Source organism: Vanessa atalanta, chromosome 2 (genome assembly GCF_905147765.1).
Source record: "Vanessa atalanta chromosome 2, ilVanAtal1.2, whole genome shotgun sequence".
NCBI lineage: Eukaryota > Metazoa > Arthropoda > Insecta > Lepidoptera > Nymphalidae > Vanessa > Vanessa atalanta.
Window position 1 is genome coordinate 12265861 of NC_061872.1, and position 12221 is coordinate 12278081.

General features: G+C 29.9%; 3 protein-coding genes across 3 annotated transcripts in view; 2 read left to right on the forward strand and 1 right to left on the reverse strand.

Moving 5' to 3' along the window:
• Positions 1-230: 230 nt before the first annotated feature.
• On the forward strand, positions 231-8213 carry LOC125072157 (histone-lysine N-methyltransferase ASHR1). Its single transcript, XM_047682697.1, has 9 exons — positions 231-911; positions 1443-1527; positions 3483-3642; positions 4812-4939; positions 5173-5349; positions 5731-5830; positions 6425-6751; positions 7429-7591; positions 7902-8213. Exons 1-9 carry the CDS (start codon positions 784-786, stop codon positions 8107-8109), a joined length of 1476 nt encoding a protein of 491 aa, XP_047538653.1. The 5' UTR covers positions 231-783; the 3' UTR covers positions 8110-8213.
• A 179-nt stretch (positions 8214-8392) lies between these two features.
• LOC125072169 (RNA-binding protein 45-like) lies at positions 8393-10036 on the reverse strand. The gene has a single exon (XM_047682702.1). It carries the CDS (start codon positions 9916-9918, stop codon positions 8491-8493), a length of 1428 nt encoding a protein of 475 aa, XP_047538658.1. The 5' UTR covers positions 9919-10036; the 3' UTR covers positions 8393-8490.
• Positions 10037-10531: 495 nt separating this feature from the next.
• LOC125073381 (fizzy-related protein homolog) overlaps positions 10532-12221 on the forward strand; it is a 43766-nt gene continuing 42076 nt past the window's right edge. The window contains exons 1-2 of the mRNA XM_047684193.1: positions 10532-10650; positions 10730-11086. Coding sequence (XP_047540149.1) covers positions 10945-11086 — 142 coding nt within the window. The 5' untranslated portion in view covers positions 10532-10650; positions 10730-10944. The remainder of the gene's footprint in view (positions 10651-10729; positions 11087-12221) is intronic.

The following is a 12221-nucleotide window of genomic DNA, read 5'->3' on the forward strand; positions in this document are numbered from 1 at the left end:
CTCATAAGAATAAGTTAACTTTTTAAACACTGATATTTTATGTTAATTTTGAAAAGCTTCATATTAAAAGTTAGCTGAATTATTTCAACTATTTAGCATTATCTATTTGTATGTAACAGTTTAATTGACCTAAAAATAAAATACAAACTTTATGTAAATCAATTAAACGTTATAACAATGATAATAAAGTTCTGTCATGATATTTTATCAATTACTCCTACTTACCCATATGCCATCAATTTGGTCTCCCATTTACTCGTGTCTTTAAATTATATTTCCATTTTCCAGTAGATCCAACGCAGATAGGTTATTTGAAAAAAATATACATAATAAAATTAAATGCTTAATACACCACTTTTCAGATCAACCAAAATGACATATCACATAGTCATAGATAATATAATTTCAGATTTTGACATCTGAATGTCCAGACAGTGCATTCAGTTCCGACTTGTAAATCAAAATAAAAATGGATTTGGCACACCTGAGAGCTAAAATTAGTATGCTTTTTGTTTATTTTTCACTGTGATATTTGTTGTTACGGATGTGCCCGCCTCTTTACTAAAAATAATGTAACCGATATTGAATGCTTATATTTAGAGCTGCAGGTAGAGAAGCCAATATTTTAAGCTTTCCTACGTAATAGTTGTCTGCTTGCGTATTTACATTCCTCGCGAATTATTCTACATTTACCAGTTATTAGGTAATAGGAGAGGATCTCAGTGTCTTATCTAGTTGTAAGAGAAATAGTATTATAGTTCGATAAAGCAATAAAATAAAAACATGAAGAACAAGTTCAAACAAACTTACACGACGATTAAAGCTGGCGATCTGATAATAACAGAACAGCCCTTTGCATTTGTTTTATCTTCGAAGGAAAACGGCATTAGATGTGATAATTGTCTACAGAGGTATGTTTTTTTATGTACATAGTAATCGAAATTCAACTCCAACTTAATTATTGAGTATTATTTTTGAAATTGGAAGTAAATTTTTAAATGCATTTATCAAGAATATTTTTACTTTATTTTTATATTTCTACTATATCTATAATATTGTTTTTCATCTCAAAAAAATAAAAAGTCACATAATGTCTTATCCTCACTGCCTTATCAATAATATAATAAATTGAGAATTCTGCATTTTTTTCAAACTACTACTGCTACAAAACTTACTTCTTAGATGTAACTATTTCAATTCTAATCCATCTAAAATATTAAAAATATAAAAAGGCAAGGAATTAATATATTAATATTATATAATGAAGCAATGATTATGGTTTAGTTTTTTTGTCACTTTGTTTAAAATATATTTTTTGGGTCGTGTGGAAAACAAATTTATTATAAATCGTAAATTACATAGTATTACACTAAGTAATTTAGTCTGACAAGACTTAAGTAAAAAATAATTATGACTATTATGTATTATTTTGTTTTTTCCAGGGTAAAGGTGCTTAAGTGTTCAGGATGTCAATTTGTGCATTACTGTGGACGCGTGTGTCAGAAAGATGCTTGGAATGATCATAAGGTATAATATTGGGTTGTTTGTTATAAATAACTTTCAAAACTTACAATACTAAGCTAGGCTAGGCTAGGCTAGGCTAGATAGGAATTAATTTTAAATATTTATTTTAGTTATATTTCAATGTGTCAACTTTAACAACTTTTATGTACAAAGTATTCATATATTTGCGATTGTTAAAACATTGTGCATAAGTAACATTTTGCTTGACCGTTTTTTATCTACATATTTTGTACAAAATTGGTCTACATGATAAACCCATTTATAAAAATGATTTCAATATAGTTTGTTTCTAATTTTAAAACAACAGCTTGAATTGTACTCTAGTCATGATCTTAAGTGTAATAATAGAAAATAGGAAGTTCAGGCGAGGACTGATAATGAATGTGAAACAATTATTTTGCTAAAATATAAAAATAATCTATAATGAAAAATAACAAATACTAATACTGTACTGCACCTACTATTTATGACCACACACTTACTTGTTCGAAGGGCTTAGTTTGTTGCAAGCCTATCTAAGTAGGTTCCACTCACTCATCAGTTATTCTACCACCAAACAGCAATATGTAGCATATTTGATTGAGCCAGTATATTATATTACAGGGACATAACATCTTTCAATGGTTGGTGGTATATGATATGAGAAGGAATATTTGTACAGTAACCATGTCTATGGGCTATGATGGCCACTTGCCACATGCAAATATAGTCTTAAATTAAATTGATATATATTAAAATATTGTCAGTTCATATTTTTACTTAATTATAAAGATCCACCTTTTTTTAAAAAAAAAGTAAAACCACAGACTTGAACATCGTCGCAATAAATTCAGCCCGTATTTCGAGATTTAAAATTATTAGTCTCTTCCAGATAATACTACTTGAGTAGAAAACTCAGCATAGTAACACTATTTCAGAGAAGTATAAATGTGCTACATTGTTTACAAGACTAAAATTATTGATTTCGTTATTGGAAAAAAAATCCAATAATTTAAAACAGGATTTAGAATTTATTTAATTCAAAGTACAATCCAAACAAACACAAAACGCGAAAGATATGTTCTAGTAGTCTGTAATGGCTATATTCATTATTCAATATGAGAAATAGCAACATGCAATCGTAAATTCAATTGAAAACAAACAGATGTAGATTGCGTGGCTCTTTGCCATTTATTTCAATCTAAATACAATTCTTATGATAGAGAAACAGACTGGGTTGCTATGAGGCTCAAGCCTTCCCCATAAAGCGTTCGATTCCTTCCGTGACAAATATTTAAATCAACTTGATAATTATTAATCCTTTTAGCAATCACTATCTTAAGCAAAAACAAATGTTGAACGCGTTTTTAAGGGATTAATTTGCTAAAACGGGCCTCAGCGGGGTTCAACCCCTCTGACGAACTCAAACGACAATCCTGGGTTGTTATCACTTGTAAAGTGTGGACACATTAATTATTTACAGAATCTATGTTTTCACTATTAATCGCGATAATGTTTTTTGTAATATCAATTATTAATTATGATTCGTTTATTCTTATATCAGAACTAAATGTAAATAAATTATGATGATAAACTTTTTACACCAAAATTTCGGCTTGACAATTAGTACATTTTTTCTGGGGCAATCGTTAGAAGGGCATATATAATAAGATTCTGCAGAACATTCTACATTTGCCTGTAGCAAAATTAAAACATACGTTAATAAAGGGCACATTATATTGTACGGGATTGTATAGATGGTAGAAGAGCTTGGTAGAATTTATTATTGGTTGATACATGTAATTTTCTTTTTGATTGAAAAATAAATAAATATTGAAGTTCTTGCCGCTTCTTCTCGGTAGCATCAATATTCAGAATCGTTGGGAGCTTCATATTAAAATAAACCTTCGAAAAAAAATTACTTGAATAAAGTTTATTTTGATTTTGATATTAATAAGATTTTCATGGTTGAATTTTAGTGGGAATGTGCCAATTTGAAGCGGGTATCACCGAAGATTATACCCGATGCTGCTCGGATGCTCGCGAAAATCATAAACCGTATGAAGCGCAGCGATGGCAGCACTTACAAGGCATTTTACTCTCCCACCTCGTTCAGGATGTGGAAGGACCTCATGTCGCGTAAGTTATAATAAATTAAAAATATTGGCATGTTGTATAGATACTTTTATAAATCATGTTATATCAACACTCAAATCATGTCATTGATGTAAAAAATCGCAGGATCGATCCTGAACCCTTGGACTATAATTAAATAAATAAATATTGGTCAACATCACATACATTACTCTGATCCCAATGTAAGTAGCTAAAGCACTTGTGTTATGGAAAACAGAAGTAACGACGGTACCACAGACACCCAGACCCAAGACAACATAGAAAAAAATTGTCGTCTACCCACTCCTAACACAAGAATTTAGCTTAAAAAGAGGGTTAAATAGGAATATTAGTAGTTCATTAATAAAATTGGGACATTGTTAATACCCTTAAAAAACTGTGTTTCATCTTAAAATAATATATAATAAAAATAATTCAATAAATAATTTATATTATATATAATTAAAACAATTCAATAATAAAAAGATAGCTTTTTTCATTAAACAGTACACTAGCTTATTCTCAGTATGACAGTTGAGCACTCATTTTAGTCGAAATGAAAAAAATATAAAACATTAAGTTACAATGCAAAAAATATTATCTTTTGGTAATGTTGTGTTGCTAACCGTACGTATTAGTTGACGTCATACGAATCTATTAAAATCATTTAATACGGACATCATCATCTTTTAATAATTGAAAATTGTGGTCACCTTCGTCCATAGACACTGTTAGTAAAACTACTTTTTACATTACCGATGCTCCGCTAATCACGGGATCTAAGATTATGTCTCTTGTTCCTTTAATTATACTGAACGTTAAACTTATTGGTAGTACAATTAAGTGGTGAGTAAATTCAACGGTAATAATCTTGCCAAATACGAATCCTACTACTGGTGGTAAAATAACAAAGCAAATATTCGTAGGTTCTGCTAAAATCCATTTTGATAATAAAAATGTAATAGGTTTTAATTAGTTGGAATTAAATAAAATCACGATACTTTCGCATTTGTTTTAGAACTAAGTAATGCGTAAAAGGGACATAACTCCGTTCCCAATGTAGGCGATGGTAGGATTGATATATGTTTCTTACGACATTAATGTCTATGGCCAATGGTGACCACTTTGCCCATCCTACATATTTGCCTACATATTCTATAAAAAAAAAAAACCATGATAAATCTTAATTACAGATTACACCGACTTAAAAGCTGATAAAAAGCGTATGGACCATTTCACGTCTCTGTGTGTGGTGTTGTTCGAATTCCTGAAAGATATATCGTTACCGAACACCGTGGATCTGATGGGATTGTATGGAAGGGTAATGTTTATTATTTTCATCAAAATACATTCTATTTGTATATGTTAGATAAATATGGGGAGCTTGTGAATGTGAAGTTGATTCTTTGAGCTTAGAGCATTTGAAAAGAGCTCTGTAACGGTGGTAATAAGTTCGTATAGACTTTTTTCTTTTTTTTTATGGGTTTTGGTAATGCAGTTTCAGCCCAAAACAATGCAGCCAATGTATTGTATGTAATGTATTTATATTTGCAGATGGTGATAAACAGTTTTACCATATTAGATATGGATATGAACTCAATAGGGACTGGCATTTACCTCGCGTCATCAATCATCGATCATAGTTGTAATCCAAATGCTGTGGCAACGTTCGATGGAAAAACTATTAATATTAGAGCAATAAAAGACATGCCTTGCTTAGACTGGAAACAGGTTAGTTAAACCCTGTTAATATCTTGAGTAAAGATATTATCGTTTAAGCAGAAGTCTTCAGAGCTTGATCAGCCATGTGTGGCGTTTGGTGGATTAAAATCTAAGCAATCGATGTAATGTCTGAAATTAAGAGAAAACAAAAATAATTAAAAATCCTACAATATTTTTTTTACTTTTAAGGCAGATTAATGGGTACTAGTATAACCCAAAAGTAAAAATAAGTCCCATCATTGGGCTTCTTTAAGGAGGATTGGAACTTATTCCACCATTCTGCTCCTCCTATTTTTTAACATTCAATTTCTGTGGTTATTTTCGGGTGTGTTCTTACAAAATAAACCAACAGAACATTGTTAAGTTAAGGAACATTTTTTTCCTTTTTAGATAAGGATTTCATACATAGACTTAATGAAGACGCCATATGAAAGACAAATGGAGTTGTTAGAGAACTACTACTTCCTGTGCTTCTGTGACAGGTGCATGGGTAAATGCTTTAGTTGTGCATACTAATTTCTTCTCTAAGCCAGAACTATTTATGGCTGTTTTTTCTCTGCTTCAAATCATATTTTTCTTTACAGTTATCAATGTTGATTTATTTATCTTCTGAAATATGATATACTATTGCCTGAAATGTCTAATTAATCTTAGTATTTTCTGACGTCATAGAATTGTAAAATGGCGGACAGTGACAAATCACGCAGTTGTCACATTTTTTTTATCTTGCTTATTATTTAGTCGAAATTCGTTCTCATAACTTCAACTAAATGTATTTAAAAACAATTATTGTTATGAATACATCATATTTTTTTTTATGTCATATACAAATACTAATTAAATATGTACAGCTTCAATTATTCATTAATATTATATTAATATTTATATTCAAAAACAACACGCATGTATGTAAAAATATAGATCACAATTATTTCCTGATATAAAGTTACCCTTCAAATGTTTTTTTTTTCTTTAATACCAACATTGATAACTGAATTAATATTACTTAAATTTCCAATGCACTTGCTACACATGCATGGTTTTGCACATTTCCTTAAATACAATATAAGATCAAACATTTCAGATGAAAATCACTTGAAGTACGTCCACGCTGCTAAATGTCTTAATTCTGAATGTGACAATCCAGTTAACATAACATGGAAAGAGAACTGTGTGCTCGTTAAGAAACCTGAACGCAAACGCGAACCGATATCATCACAAAATGGAGACTCTGAAGAAAGGCACACAAATGGTACAAAAGACTTGGATCATACAAATGGCATAGAGAAAGCTGGTGTCACCTGCGAGGAATGTGGAAAAAATTTCACAGACAAACAGGTCGAGTTGTTTGTAGAGACAATGGAATCTAGTGAATTGCATTTACGGAATATGAAGGAAACTTCTGTGGCGTGTATCCTTTTTGTTACAACATATATCCTTTTATTATATCGAAAGTTTCATATTGATTAATAACAGTTATTCCTGTTGCTAAAGATATGGAACAGCACAGAATATTTCGGGTTCATTGTGGCAAGGACTATTGACTTAACATATAATAATTTGGATTTATAATTCATACTGAGCTTAGTAGTTGTAATTTTGCAACTCATTTTTCTAGAAACTAAGAAATTAATTATTTTATTAATTTGTATTTGGTTATGCATAGTTACATATATAAATAAAATATTTTTTAAGACAATATTCTATTGTAAAAAGTATATATATTTCTAAACTTTTTGGAATCTTCATTTCACAAGATTCAATTAAATGAAGCTGCCATGGTTCCGAATATAGATTGAACTGGGTTTTTTTTAATTAGAATTAAATTTGTATATTCTTCATGAAACTTAACCAATATTAACTCCAAATCTTTTATGTTATTATAATCTTATTAATATATTAGTAATCCTTAATTTGTATTAAATACTCTAACATCTTTACCTATAAATTTTGTTTAAGGTTGGGTTAGTTAAATTATTCTATTTTCTAACATAAGAAATCAATAATGACAAAGAACAAATTTCGATTCATCTCAAAAACATTTGAAAATATATGTAATAGATTAATATTTCCTTAACAATTAAAAAGATGTTGAAATTTGTAAGTATTGTCTGGAAAAACAGGAAGGCGTATTGCATCCATTGAATGTTTTGTATTCACAAACTTTAGACAACGCATTTGATGCACTCATTCAAGTACAGTTGTGGGAGCAAGCTTGCATTTATGCTGAAAAGCTGATACCATGTTTTAGGTAAGAAGTGCAAGTTAGTCCAAAATATAAAGATTTTATTTAAAGAATGTATAGATATCATTGAATATAAAATAATATTTAATTAAAATCGCAATGTGCCATATTTTTTAATTAACTTTACTATAGGTAACCTAACTTTTGCATATGTCGGAAACTCGATGTCAGTGGTCCCTTTGTGCATGCCCACAATTTAACTCTTGAATAGAGTAACCTGGCATGGTTGGTGTACTTACCTTAGTTCTGACCTAAAATTTTGTTAAACAAGACTGACTCACTGATTGACTATTTAAATTGAATTGCCCTTTTCCAGGTTTTACTATGGCAAATATCATCCATTGCTGGGATTACTGCATATGAAATATGGAAAAATTCTGTTGTATAAGATGAACCTTGAAGGTGCTTTAAATCAGTTTAAACTCGCTGAGAAGATAATAAAGATAGCTTACGGAGAAAGACACCCATTATACAGGGAGCATTTACTGCCATACATAGACCAATCAATGATAGAATCACCATAATATTGTTCATAGCGTTGATAAAAATCGTCAATTATATTGTCATCATAAAATGAGGCTGTGTGTGCAATAATGTTATGGGATAAGTTATGAAAATAAATCATAAAAATATATAAAGTTTGTGTTTTTTTGTTTTGGATTTCATTGGCATCTTAAAGTCTGTAAAATATAGTAATATAATGGTTGTGTAATGGATTTTAAAATAAATTATAAGGAATGGAATAAATAATAAAGAGGACATAAAAGATTCACAGCATTATTGTTAAAGAATATAGTCTCTGCCAGGTTAAAATTTTATTTCAGTCTGGTCTACATTATATATATAAATAAGTCAGTAAATATTTCCTTTAGTCTTATAATAATGTTCTGTCTGTCCTTGGTAAGTCAATTCAATCTAATTTTCTTAGCAGGAGCTTCTGCCTCTGCTTCTATAACTTTTATCCGTACCCCACATACCTCAGCTCCATGCAATATCCTTATCGCCTCATCTGCCGATTCTCTTACTGCGTACCGTGCATATCCTACCGTTTTATTGGGTAAGGTATATACATTAATAAGATTTCCAAATCTACAGAAAATGTCTCTTAGTACAGTCAAAGGTGGAGGCTGGGGTTTGCAGACTAAAAAACATCTTTTAGCTACTGGGCTATCAATGTGTGCAAGAGGTTGTGGAGCAGGTAATCTGACACTGCAGTAATTAAGATCCTTGGTATCAGGATTGCTTACACCTGATGCACCAGAAGTAGCTACTTTAATTAATTTTGAGGCTTCTGCAATAGCTTCTGCCAACTGTGCAAGATCAGGGGAAGATGATTTGGCAGTTAATGAGATTAAATTTCTTAAATTATTGACTGCACTTGGTATATTAGGGAAATCACACTCATAAGGGGCTAAATTAGGATTTGATGGCTCAACAAATATTGATTGACCTGGAGGATATTCAAACCCATTTAATTTTTTAACTGCATAAGCAGCCGAAATTGGGTTTGAATATAGAACAGAACCTGTACCAATGTTTTTTAATAAATCAATAAAATAGGTGCAATTTGCCATACCGGGTATTATATCAAATAATGTGTCAACTTGCATTTGAGTTAAATAAGGACTGCAAGTAAAGTTTACTCGGGTAAAATCTCTTGGATTTACATTCATCATTGACATCAGTGAATGCCTTTGATTACCTGCCGTTGTTGAATTGGCTAGACCTTTTATGTTTGTTTCGTAGCTTGTTTCATTACGTTTATACCCTTTTGGTTGAGCGAATATTGCTCTGTATTTTCTGTCACATTCCTCAAATGCAATAGCTGCTTCAGAAAATTTTTGGTATGTAATGTAGGCAAAACCTTTAGATGTTCCCGTGTCTCGGTCTCTTTGGATGAGAACATCTTCAACAAAACCAAATTTTTTAAAATTGTCTTCTAAAGCGTCTTCGGTCATATCCTTAGGAATATGTATAAATAGACGTCTGTATTTATCATAATTATAATCTTCAGATTGTATTTCTGAACGATTAGCTGCAACCATAACTTTAAGTGCTCGGGTAGAATTTGAAATAAATTTAATATTCATAGACTCAAGAGCTTTGGCTGCTTCAGAGGTCTTTGAAAACTTTATAAAAACTATTCCTTTAGGTTCGCCTGTTTTATGGTGACGAGGTATTCGTATATCTTCGATACAACCAAACTCTGAAAACGCAGTTCTGAATTGTTCTTCTTTTAAATTCCGATCGCATACTATAAACAACCTTGAATATATCGGAGAATCCTCACGATCTTTTTCATCGTTACGTGAATATTTGTTACGATTTTCCATTGCAAATAAATAAATAAATTCAAAGACTAAAACAGTCGTTATAAATAAAGTATTAATCACGAAATGTAAATTCTATTATTATATATTTAAACTAATTAAGAGTTTCAATAAAAATCAATTCCTAGTATAGTTTTTCAAATTTATTTTACATTGTTGTACACTTACAATATAAAAATGGCGAATGTAAATATTGAAGATAATGAATTGAAAATAAGAACAGATTAACAATTTAATATCTGATATTATAATTTTATTTTTTATGATCTAATTTAAAAAAAAAAATCATTAGTTTTCGACCTAGCTAGATATTAGATTTTGTTAATTTTGTAATAGATATAAAAAGTTATTATTTTTGTAATTTACATTTTCTTCGAATGCTTTTTTGACATCGTATTTGGATATTTAAAAATTAAAAAGTTACTCCATACTCATATGAATGTTTAATATTGTTTTTTGAATACCTAATAAAACATATACATAATTTAAAGATTAATTAAAGTATCCAACACTGCTAAGTAAAACCGTTTTAATTCAAAAATATTGATTATTTTGTATATAGCAACCCCAGACGTATTTATGCCAGAACCAAAAAAGATTTTCGAGTTGTTTATATTTTATGAGAGAAAACTAAATTTTAAGCTAAATTGTTCAAGAAATCCATTACAATAAAACATTATATCGTAATAAGTATCGAGGAACAATAGTTTAGTGATCATTTGTTAAATAGTTCATGTAGGTATATTGATAAATAATGGTGCTATCGGACATGTACTATGGAGATGCATTCAAAATTTCAAATGATTGTTAGCAGGCGATGGGATCGGTAGTCTTATGCGCTGCGCATCGGGTTACTTCAAAACATTGTGTTCACTGGTGCGATACACCGCTTATAAAACCGATAAAATGACCGGCTAATAATCTACCCGTTTCTGGAAAATATTCTAGTCCTTATCCTTCCATTATATACCCTCAGATATTTATCAAAATAAAAACTGTTTAATCCTGAAAGAGTGAAAGACTTCAAAAATGTTCAGTGAATCCTATGAGAGAAGGCTACTTCAGCAATGCAGTCCCATCAGCAGGAAACAGTCTGTGCTGGTCCGGCCAGAGCCTATGGACAGATTTATACCATGTAGATTGGAAAATAATTGGCAGACAAGTTTTCAAGGTAAGTGATTTATTTTTAAATTATACCAATGTAACTACAATGTGAATTACATGTTATTAATCAAATTTAAAATATATTTAAAAAATAGTAATTTAATTAAAAGTTATTTTCTACTATCACCTCAACTACTTTCATCTCAGGCTGATAAATAAATATTGATTTTGCTTTTCAATACTTTTCTAAAAATAATTATAAACTATAATTAACATTACAACTGGAAATAATATAATAGATTAGAAGAATTTCTAAAATCCTCAAACCAATGTAGAATTATCAGTTTAAGAAATGTGTTGTAAGTGTTGTCTCTGAAATAATTTGTAACTAGTATTATACAATATAGTCATCATTTTGATTTATGTGACACGTATGAGATTTATTAAAATCAAAGGAGGTTTTCATTAATATAATATCAAAAAGTTACCAGTATGAAATCATCAAAAAATTGCTAGATACTTAATTTTTAAGGATAAGCAACATGTGTAAGGTTTTAATTTTATATACTTTGTACTATATTATTAACCTTTTACCGCTGAATTTACACTAACATACATGATCATATAAATCTATAAGTGCATGTCCTCACATTGAAATGAATTGTAAAACTATACATGAAATGTGTATAATAAAATTCCATACACATTATTTCAAATTTATTCAATATGACAAGTTGGGGTATGCGTATAACTTAATTATACAGGGTTAGAATGGTCATAGGTCGAGATATCTGAACCTTCATTATTAATTTGACCTTTGAAATATCGGTTTTCGTTTGTTATTTACTTTAAAGCAATGCAATTTTTATCATTTATTTATATGTTGATATAGTTTATTACTGTGTTGATGATACTGTAAATCTATAGTTGTTTAAATCCACATTTGAGTCGCATGGTTGAATACACTGGAAATACTTGGTCGGGTGGAGTCCAATTGGAAAAAGAAAACAGCCTTTAAATCTTGATTCGGTATTGAACATTGTTTTAGAATATTTGTTGTATAAATATGTATGTAAATACAATAATAAAACACACAATTGTCTGTGATTCTTAACGATCACTTGTTACTTCACTCGTATTGTCTTTTCGACTAGTGTAGAAATATGCTATATGATTATTTCTCATATGGGTTATTTTATTAG

Coding starts and splice junctions, on each gene's coding strand:
- LOC125072157 (XM_047682697.1), top strand. CDS start 784: ATGAAGAACAAGTTCAAACAAACTTACACGACGATTAAAGCTGGCGAT. Junction 5,350..5,730: donor CTTGCTTAGACTGGAAACAG/GTTAGTTAAACC, acceptor TTTCCTTTTTAG/ATAAGGATTTCATACATAGA. Junction 6,752..7,428: donor GAAGGAAACTTCTGTGGCGT/GTATCCTTTTTG, acceptor ACAATTAAAAAG/ATGTTGAAATTTGTAAGTAT.
- LOC125072169 (XM_047682702.1), bottom strand. CDS start 9,918: ATGGAAAATCGTAACAAATATTCACGTAACGATGAAAAAGATCGTGAG.